The sequence below is a fragment of the Theobroma cacao genome, chromosome 5, assembly GCF_000208745.1.
Source record: "Theobroma cacao cultivar B97-61/B2 chromosome 5, Criollo_cocoa_genome_V2, whole genome shotgun sequence".
Taxonomy (NCBI): Eukaryota; Viridiplantae; Streptophyta; class Magnoliopsida; order Malvales; family Malvaceae; genus Theobroma; species Theobroma cacao.
Genome location: NC_030854.1, coordinates 10,854,541 through 10,865,728, shown reverse-complemented (window position 1 = coordinate 10,865,728; position 11,188 = coordinate 10,854,541). Strand labels below are relative to the sequence as shown.

General features: G+C 27.7%; 1 protein-coding gene across 1 annotated transcript; it reads right to left on the bottom strand.

Annotated features, from left to right (window-relative positions):
* Window positions 10,268-10,693, bottom strand: LOC18598466 (VQ motif-containing protein 8, chloroplastic). Its single transcript, XM_018120931.1, has one exon. It carries the CDS (start codon window positions 10,691-10,693, stop codon window positions 10,268-10,270), a length of 426 nt encoding a protein of 141 aa, XP_017976420.1.

The following is an 11,188-nucleotide window of genomic DNA, read 5'->3' as shown; positions in this document are numbered from 1 at the left end:
GAAAATTTTCGAGTTTTATTGGCTTTTTGGTTTTGAACAATTTGGATTTCCCTCCTGCAATTGACGGCGTTATTCGACCGTTTAAATGTGGCAGAGTGCCGTTAATGTTAAAGGCGGCTTTACTCTATCCTGTGGTGGTTTTGTTTTGGTTGGGAAACTGGATGTAACTCACTGTTAAGCGATGACACGTGGTTAGTTTTTCCCATTTTTGGGCGCTTGGGGATTTCGAACTTTCTTTTGTTCCGATGATTTTAGGCCCGAATTTCGAATGCATGGGCCCTGTGTAGAATTTCAAGGCCCAACATTTTATATTTTTTTCTTTTTTTTTCCTTATAACAATTTATCCCTAAGATAATAGATCATTTGACCGTACGAGAAAGGGATAGTTTCAAATTGTTTAGACTTTAGGGTCCATTTGTTTTAATGTAAAATATTTTATGGAAAACATTTTCACGACTTATATTTGTTTGAAAAAAAAAATTTATTCTAAATGTAAAATATTTTACGAGTCAACAAAAAAAACACTCATTAATCACGTAAAATGTTTTACGCTTTTAAAAAGTATAAGACATTTTTCGGAAAATGGAAACAATGCTCTTATATTAAACCTAATAGTACAAGTTTGATAAATATTATTATTTTTTAAAATTGGATGAATATTAATATTTAACTTAAAATATTATAAAATTAAAAAATATTAACATTTAACTTTAAAATTTTTTAACTTAAAATATTAATATTTAAATGATTTAATACTATGAAAATTTAAAAACTATTTTTTAGTAAAATCATCCAATGCAATTTAATATTTTTATTTACAAATCGAAAAAATCTTACTAATAATTATAATAAAAAATATTTTAATGATCGTCATTTGATAAATACATATTTACAAATATAGATTTTAGATGTTTTACATAATAAATAAATATTGATGTTTTGATAGTGTTATGGTAAAAAAATATGAGATGGAAACCTTTTTTGAAAATTAGAGCTTACTTTCATTACAATATGTGATTAAATGTTTGAAAAATATCATTAATGATTTTTTCCATTTTCATTTCCATTTTTAATTTTAATGTGAAAATCAAATGACACCATTGTTTTATAATTAACTCATATTTATCATTTTAATATCCAAATAACCCCAACACTGATGGTGGAAAATATTTTCCATGGAATGATCCAAACAATAGAAAATATTTTTAATAGTTTATCCAAACAACAGAAAATATTAAATTTTCTTATAAAATATTTTATATAAAAAAAATTTTCCAGCAAGTTATTTTCCTATTACCAAAATGGACCCTTTAATTTGATATCGTGGTAGGATCAAATATTATAGTAGGAAAAAACCATAATGAAAATTTATTTTTTACTGTAATTTTACATTAAATAACATAAAAACATTAAATATCTTTAATACTCATAAAATTATAATCATAAGGTCAAATTTCTTAAAATTTATATATATTTGACCTAAAGTTCTTAGTTAATAATTTCTTTTGAGCTTATAGATAATAGAAACAATTAAGATCAACTTTCAAATCCAAAATATTCTCAAGCAATATTTCAAAACGGCTTTAAATCATGTAACTTAATCAAAACCTTGTACAAATACTATAATATATAAACTCGTTTTTAGAATTGAAAAACTCTAATATGGATTTATAGAATACCAATTTTTTTGAAGAAAATATTAAGATTTATGTTTGGTCATGTCCTCCATGAGTGCAAATGAAGATGATGGGAAGCATCCTTTATTATTGAACCATCATGCCTTTTAAACTTTCATAAACTCATGTTCCTTAAAGTCATAGACATTTCACATGTACCATAAAGTTTGTTAACTTAGGACGTATTTCTCTCTTTTGCCTCATGCAAGTAATAATACCATATATGAAAACGATTAGCAATCAGCAACCAATGTAGTAGTTTCATAAGTCATGCATGGTACACAAGTTAGTGCTTGAGTTGCATAAGTTTTTTTAACATTTTAAATTTTAATTACACTTTTGACTTTACTGATTAGCGATTCTATATGATTAAGGGGTAGAAGAAGAAGCTTTTACTATTCAAAATAAATTGAGAATTTTGAACTTCGAATTTTAAATTTTATTTGAAATATTTCATTTTGAGACAGTCAAAAGATAAAACATCATCCTTCTTAAATTTTTTTTTGTTCCAATACCACTTGTTACAAATTCACCTTTTCAATCCAAAAGACATACATGATAGGTGGAGAATAGGTGGAAGAGAGAGATTGTTACACTAGTCTAGGTCTATCTCAACTCTTGTATCTCTGATGGAGGTCTCGCATTAGTAAGATTTAAGTTACTATAATACCATAAAGAACTTTAGAAAAAAAGAAGAGGGAGGGAAAGAGTTGAGAAAGACATGAGGCAAATGAGGGAGATTAAACAAGTGTATGAATTTTTTTATATGTTTCTACTTAAGAACTTAATCAGTTCTTCTCTCTTTAAATAAGTTACAAATGATGTTATACAAGGAAACTTTGTCCAACAATAGAGAGAGATTATAGGGTCTATGTTGTGCTCAATGGTATTATCAATTTTCCAAATTTGGTATCTCTTTACAAAAATATTGCAACACATGTTGCTATTTTGGTTGTTGATCTGTTACATCTACTATTGATTTACTGCTAATCTGTGAATAGTTTGTTGCTATGCTGTGAGAGATTTGCTGTTGATTTGTGAGTGATTTGCTACTGATTTTTGGGAAATGATAATGTTCTATAGAAAAGACTTTGAACCTTAAGTTTGGAGTAACAACTCCGAAGGCTTGGGCAAGCAATGCACTAACATTTGATTTAGCTTGCAAAAATCTTGTCATTTTTGGATCTTGTGATGTTGCTTTAGGAAATGTTGGATTTTTAATAGCAACATCACAATATTGGTTTACTTTTTCAAAATTCGTATTTCAAATAGGAGAAGGATTTGCTACTTAGTTCAATGCCCATTCTCTAAAGAGGATGATGTTGTTGATTTTATCACGTAAGTATACGTATCGTAACAAGAAATATAATAGTAAATAGAATGTCGAATCTCGCAGGGAATTGTACCAACTTTTGTTAAATACTAAAATTAACACAACCTAATTTTATTTAAACAACCAAATTAAAGTGGTTAATTAAAAGCAAAACTAAAATTAAATAATAATTAAATTAAATCTAAAAGCTTGGGCAAAATTTTACTAGAAAAATTCAATTAATAAAAAGCCTAAGATTACAATATTCCTCAATACTTCATTTGAATCTTGTTTCTCTCTCTAAATTTACTTCAATGGATTGATTTACTAACTTAAAGTCCCAATTTATTTATAAGTCTCTGTTAAGATTTTTATAAAAATATCTCTCTCAATTAATTACTATATGTCTATGTAAATTCAACTGAAGAAAGATTCATTAAGTTTATACTCTAATCTTGGTTGCATGCGACGCATAGGTACATGTCTATCCTATATGCAAATCAAATGACCTACTCAACTAAGTGAATTTGAACATATGTTATTCCATTTATGGCCTAATTTAAACTCTTTTCATCAAGTTGTATTTAGATATTTAAATCAATCTAATTGGTGATCAAGCAATTAAAAGCATTAAACATAGAATTGGAATAAACAGCTTCTATTCCATTGATAATAAGCAAAAGAGAGATAAAATATTCAGATTACATGTTGAGTTCAATCATAATCTTAGAAAAAATAAATTAGTTCATAATATCTATTAAAAACATCATCCAAATAAAATCAACCATCAATCCAAGTCAAAGAAAGTAAAGAAGAACAAAAGTAGAGAAAGAAACTAAGATTTGAAGCTTTTGAATCTCCAATATTCTTTGATTTCCCTTGGTTTCTTGCTTTTGTTGATGGCTTCTTTTTCTCTAGAAAAGTTGCTTTGAGTGCCCCTTTTTATTAATTGGTCTTAAAAGCACTTTTTAAATAGCCCTTAAAAACCTAATTTTACCAAAAATCGAAAAAATATATTTTAAGTAGTCGGGTGAGCACCGTAGTCTTGCCTCCCGTATGCTACCTTGTGCAGATTCTACTGCAATCTCTTCTCTTGTGACATAGTTTTCTCCTTGATCTGATCAAAACTAGATAAAGTAGCAAACATGAAAGTTGTAGCTCTATCTCTTAACTTTCCAATGGCTTAAGAATAATGTTAATTGAACATCTGGAGTGAGAGTTATGCTTGAAATACTGCAACATGTACAAGAGACACACTTAGCCATACTTGTGCATTTCATCACCAATTAAGGCCTTTTCATTTGAGAACTTTCAAAAACAAGAGACTAGATCAGTAATAGCTAAACTTAAGACATTTTAACATAAAATTAAGCTAAAACAAGTTGAATTAAATTGGCTCAACATGATTTAAACTAAATTAAGAAAAACAAATAAACCTACCTAAATTTGAATCTAAAAGTCAAAAACTTAGCTATTTTAATATTCAAAATGTGACAAAATAACTCTATTTTAGTATTCAAAATGTGACCTACTCATATGAGCTTGCAAGGGAAGTGTCTCTTCTCGTTGGCTATTGATAACTCTATGATATAGAGTTATTTGACCTTAATTTTGATAGTAATTTAGCTTAATTCTTATAGTAATGCGTAAAAATTAGTAGATTTTATTTAATTATTTTAAATTAGGTGAGTCAATCCAATCTTAGTTAATTTTATGATTAATTTTGTGTTAATGTGGTTAAGATAGGTTGTTATTGCTTTATTTGTGCTTTTGTAGGTATTTGTTGAAAAAAGAATTTTAGTGGAAGAAGGAGAGTAATTTCAAGGTGCAGACTTGCACTGCATATATTTTGGTATTTTGGTCATAACTCTCTTTAGAGAGCTCTAAATAAAGCAATTCTTAAACCATTGGAAAGATAAGAGAAAAATATACAACTTTCATGTTCACTACTTCACCCAGTTCCGTTTGAAAAGTGGTCAAAAATCTTATTGAATTTGACACACTGCAGTAGTCCTAGAGCAATTATGATTTATGTTAATTAATTGGGCAAGGTTGCGACTCACATAGTCTGATGAGGAAATCCCAACTGAAATTGACTTCTTTCTTCACCCAACTTAGCCTAACTTTAAAGCCTATAAAAACAACCTTTCAAAGGAGAAAAGAGGAAAAAGAGAAAAAAAATACCAGATTGACAGTTGAGAATCAAGCCACAAAATCATTGAAGCTAAGAAAATTTTGAAGGATTCAAGAAGACTTGAAAGATCAAGATTATAATTCTTGAGTTTATCTTTTTGATTATTCTTTTATTTTCTTAGTTTGCTTTTATTGTTTAAACTTTATTTAATGATGATGTGTGACTTGATGGGGAACTAAATTGTTAATTTAAGATTATGATTGAACTCATTATGTAGTCTGAATTATGTATCTCTCTTTTACTTATGTTTGATAGATTTAAGTTGTTTATTTTATTCTATTTTTAAGGCTTCTAATTGTCTGATCACTAATTAGATTGAATTGGAAACCTAGGTTAAATATTGACGAAAGAGATTTAGGTAGACATTTAATAGAATAACGTATGATTTAGTGCACTTAGTTGATTAGGTGTTTTGATTTGCATATAGAATAGACATACATTTATGAGCCATACGTAACCAAGATTAGAGCACAAACTTACTGAATCTTTCTTCAATATAATTTGCATTGACATATAGTAAATTAATTAGGAAAAATATTTTTATAAGAAACTCGACAAAAACTTGTAAATAATTTAGGACTTTAGGTTAGCAGCTTAATCCATTAAACTGAGTTAAGAAAGAGAGACAATAATAAGATGAGGTATTGAGGGATATCATAATCTTAAGTCTGGTAGTTAAGTAAGTTTTATTTGCTATTTAATTTTAGTTTCAGTTTATTAGTTTTAATTTTTTTATAGTAATTATTTGGATAAAATTATGGTGTTATAATTTTAGTAGTTAACAGTAGGAATTAAACAATTCTCTGTGAAAACGATATTCTACTTCATTATTATATTACTTATTAATAATACGTACACTTACGTGAGGAATTAACAACAGCTATAAAGCAAGAAATTGGTTGGTATCATCACTAAGTGCATTGCCTTATAATAAACACTATAAAAAAGAGTTAAAGTAGTGATCTTGTTGCCTTTTTGTAACTATAAGTTTGTATATGGAGTGTCAATAATGCATCTAAGATGTTTTTATTATCCAATGATACCATGAAATTTGGGTAACATTTAAAATATATTGATGTTGATTGTATGGTTCCTAATAAGGAGTCATTGAATTCTAGAAACCACAATCTCTAAGAATTGTTAAGATTGAGGTATCTAATCCTTCTTTGATAAGTTACTTAGCAATTATTTGGACTAATTCAAAAAGGATATATTTATATTTTTGTTGTTTGAGTTTGGTAATGGCTTTTTGTTTGGAAAAACTTTATTATTTCACTGTCAATTTTAATGAAATCCCTCTTTCTTGCATTTTAATTGTGTACTCACTTTTTTTAAAGAAATTGGAACATTGTGGATTTTTTTTTTATAGATTTGGTTTTTTTTTGTTTAGGATTTCTCAATTGTCTATATCTTGAATTATATTTTAGTAGTTAATTTTTTCTTCATTTATTATTTGGTTGGTAGAACTAGAACTGATCGATCTAAAAAGTGAAGTTATATTCTTATTTTATTTTCCTACAGGGGGCTTTTAATAGGAGTGGATTCTACATTTGCCTATGGAGAGGACAAAACCTTTATGATCAAAATACCCACCAAGTCCCTATATCTATGCATTTTGCTTCAATTAGTCCCTCTCCCTAATGACATCCAATTTTGTCGTTAAAAAGAATGATGTTAGTGCTGATGTGGCATTTTAATGACATGGCACCTACATAATGACGTGGCATGCCATGTGGCACTGATGTGATGATGTGGTAGTGCCACATGGCACTAATATGATGACATGTCAATGCCACGTGGTAGATAAAAAATCTTCAAAAATATTTTTGTGCCACGTTATAGGGATTAAATTGAACAAAAATATATATTACAGGGGTTAAATTAAACAAAATTGAGATGTTGATGGACAAAATTGTAAAAAAAATTTGAAAAATACAAATCTTTAAGTAAATGATAGATATACCTATTAATAAGTCAAATATTTAAGTGTAAAAGATTTATGATGTTAAAAAATATATGTAAATATTTCTTACTTGATTATTTGATTTTAGAATATGTACATTAATTTATCTTTTTTGTAAAAATTAAGTTTAAATTCTCCTTATATAAAAAATTTTAAAAAAAAATTCATCAAATTTAGATGAATAACTTGCATTATGTTGGAATAAAATAATATAAAAGGACTAAATAAAATTTTTTTCTTCTATTTATAATAGTATAAAAACTTGAAATTTATTTGATTTAATTTTTAACTTGAACTGAACTCAAATTAGCAAAATAGGTTGATTTAGTTACAACTTTCATAATTTACAAATACCCATTCTTTTGCAATTATTTACCCTTACCCAATTTACCTGTTATTTAAATTTACTCAAAGTTTCTTATAAAATGATTTTATTTAAGTTCAAATACCACAATTAAATTCAACTAAATTTAAAATTAAATTATTAATTTGGATCTACAAAAAATTTGTAAATACAAAAATAAAATGGTACAAATATTTACAATTATATTTAACTTTATCAACTATAAATACAGTCTTTAATCCAATAAATTTTAACCTAAAAAATAAAACTTGAAATATTAAACAAAATAAAAACATAAAAAGAGAATTGAAAGGGTGGAGTTGCTTAGATTTCGTGGTTGTAATAAGAGGTTTATCGTGCCCAAATTAAGTAAGTCAGAACAAAAAATTATTTTTATAATCATCATTAACTCCATATCTCCCTTTTTCATTTTTTTAAAAGAAAAAAAATTAAATCAACTTATTTTGCTAACTTAAGTTCAACTCAAGTTAAATACTAAGTCAAATAAATTTCAAAATTTTGTAATATTATAAATAAAAGAAAAAAATTTATTTAGTCTTTTTATATTATTTTATTCCAACATAATGCAAGCTATTCATTTAAATTTGATTTTAGGTATGAAGTTTTTTTTAAAGAAGGAGAATTCAAAATTAATTTTTGCAAAGAAGATAAATTAATGTATATATTCTACAATCAAATAATCAAGTAAGATAATATTTATATATTTTTTAACACCATAAATCTTTTTCACTTAAATATTTGGCTTATTAATAAGTATATCTGTCATTTACTTAAAGATTTGTATTTTTCAAATATTTTTTTCAATTTAGTCCCTTAACATCTCAATTTTATTCAATTTAGTTCCTGTACTATATATTTTTATTCAATTTAATCTCTATAACGTGTCACAAAATTTTTTAAAAAAAATTTTTGATTTACCATGTGGCACTGTCAAGTCAGCATTGCGACGTCATCATATTAGTATCACGTGGCATGACTACGCCATTAAATATATGCCACGTCAACGCTGATGTCATTTTTTTTAACAACAAAATTGGATGCTATTAGGAGAAGAGACTAAATTAAAGTAATTCTCAAAATTTAAGAGAGTAAATTGCATCAATTTGAGTATAAGGACTAAATTGAATAAAATGCATGAGTACAAAGATTTGGTGGGACTAAATTGAATAAAATGCATTGACATAGGGACTTGATGGGTATTTTGACCCAAATAAACAAGTCTAAAATTAACTAACAACAAGCAACAATCGCCAAGGACTAAGCAATTATAGCACCAAAATTTCAATAAAATATTTAATACTAAAACTTAAAAAATAAATTTACTAAACAGATTGACCTCTACTTTCTCCTTGACTTTGATACCAAGCACCGTATATGTAACTCTAATTATAAGTAATGAATCATATAATTCTATATATATAACAACATTTAAATATTAAATACTATAACTGGTTGCATTTGAGCATTTGGTTTAATTATAAATGCATATATCTTGCTTCAAGGAATAGATTTAAACCTTACCTTTCCCACAAATTTTTTTTTTAAAAAACTATAACTTGCTTTTTGCTTAAAGTAAAAAAATAAAGAAAAAATCTTATCCTTGGAATCTAAAAGGAAAAGCTTTCTTGTAAACTCAAAAGTCCATACTACAAAAGTATATACGTGGACATATATATGTATATATGCATGTGTTTATATATATATATATATATTTTTTGAGAAAGGATTAATTACATATTTAGTATTTGAACTATAATAAAATAATTGATTTGGTAATTAAAGAAAAAAATTTGTAATTAAGTACTCCAATTTTCATTTCGTTAAACAAATTGCACCTTTGACTAATTAACTCTGTTAGTCAAATCAGTGATGTGTCTAAATATATCAAATCATAATGCGCCACATGTCTAGACAATGCCATATCCTTTCCCTTTTTATTTTTTTTAAGTACTTTTTATTTTTTGATTTAAAAAAATTGGGAAACAATAAAGAAAATAATTTTTTTTTTAAAAAAAAATTCTGGAAGAGAAAAAAATTGAGAGATAGAAAGGAAAGAGAGGGAAAGAAGGAAAAGGAAAAGAGAGAAAGAGAAAGGAGGGATCTGACTAGCTTGAGGCAGATCGACATCGGTTTGCCTTGAGCGAGGCAGATCGGCATCGATTTTTTTTTTATTTTAAAATTTTTTATTTTTGATATTAGATTTTAATTAAAAAATTTTAAAAAACTTAGATAAATAAAAAAATGAAAAAGAAAAAGTGACAGAATAATTTTTAGATGCGTAACACATAATGATTGGGGTGCTTTTGGACATTACGTATTTGATTAAGAAATTAACTAAAGGTGCAATATGCTTAATGAAATAAAAATTAAAATATTTAATTGTAAATTTGGTTTTAAGGATCAAATCATAGTTTCAGATACCAAATATTAATTAATCTTTGGAGAAATGATCAAAAGAAACCCGAAAAGCAAAGGAAATATCCGAGAGAATTTATATTCGCACTTAACTAGCAGCCATTGTCCATTGTGAATAAATGGAGCTCATCAATGATAGAATAAGGCATGCAAGTGGATCCACGAATAATAGATCAAATAAACCAGAAAAATGAGGCATCCACCCTTCAGTCCTTCATTACTAAAAACACCAAGCAACCACTATCTTTATTAGACAAAAAATAATAACCTACTACAATCAATGTCCAGGTCAAACTTCTAGAAGTAAAATATTAATTAGCTATTGGCTACTGGAACAGATGTTCTATACACGAGCTAAGAAACGCAGCCAAGTTGGAGACATTCCCAGAAATTGATCACCAAAATCAACCTCATTGAAAGGCTTCATTATTTCTGCATCAAACAAATTATGTGATCTCTTACTCATGGATTCATCCGCTGCCAAGTCACAAGAAGAGGCTGACGGCGATGAGGGATAAGATTGAATACTCGTTGGGTCCTTCCCCGTTAGGCTTTGCACGAGGCTCATGAATTCCTCCGGCCTTACATGGATAATCTTTGGTGACCTGAGATAGATTACAACAGGATTAATCTTGCTTCGGTCCGGATGTGATGATTTCTTCATCTTTGACGAAGAGTTGCAAACTTTCAAAGGAGCAGGTCTTGGACCTTGCAGTTGATCTCTTCTTCTGGTGGTGTTCCTTTCACCAGTATCATTTGAAGAACTCATCATCCGAGGCTAAAGTAAATCTATTTCTTATATGATAAGGCTATAAATTTTGGAGACGGAACTGACTTTGAGCTTAAGCTTAGATCAGATGAAATATGCTTGCATTTATACTGATGGTGCAGCAAGAAAGGGTCCATACAAAAAATAGAATGCCAGAAAACTTGGTCTGCATTTGAATAGGTCTTTTTGTATTATAATAATACGCTGTTTTGGTAGAATCTGCCGGCTACGTTTTCAGGAAATTGTTTATTTAAACCTCTTGGTTGAACAATGAATAGCAGGGGAAGGTGACAAATTCAGTCAAGTCAAAGTCATCAGCCATTTGTTTTCTTCTCTGATCCTAATCCCTAATTCCAAAATATGTCAACCAACTTCGCGTTGTTCTAACTAGCTTGTGGCCTTGAGCTAACCTCCCTCTGCCTTTTCGCTGAATTATAGAATTCGAAGTAGAGCAGCTCGAAACTAATTTTCAGCCAAGTTTTGATTAATTAGATA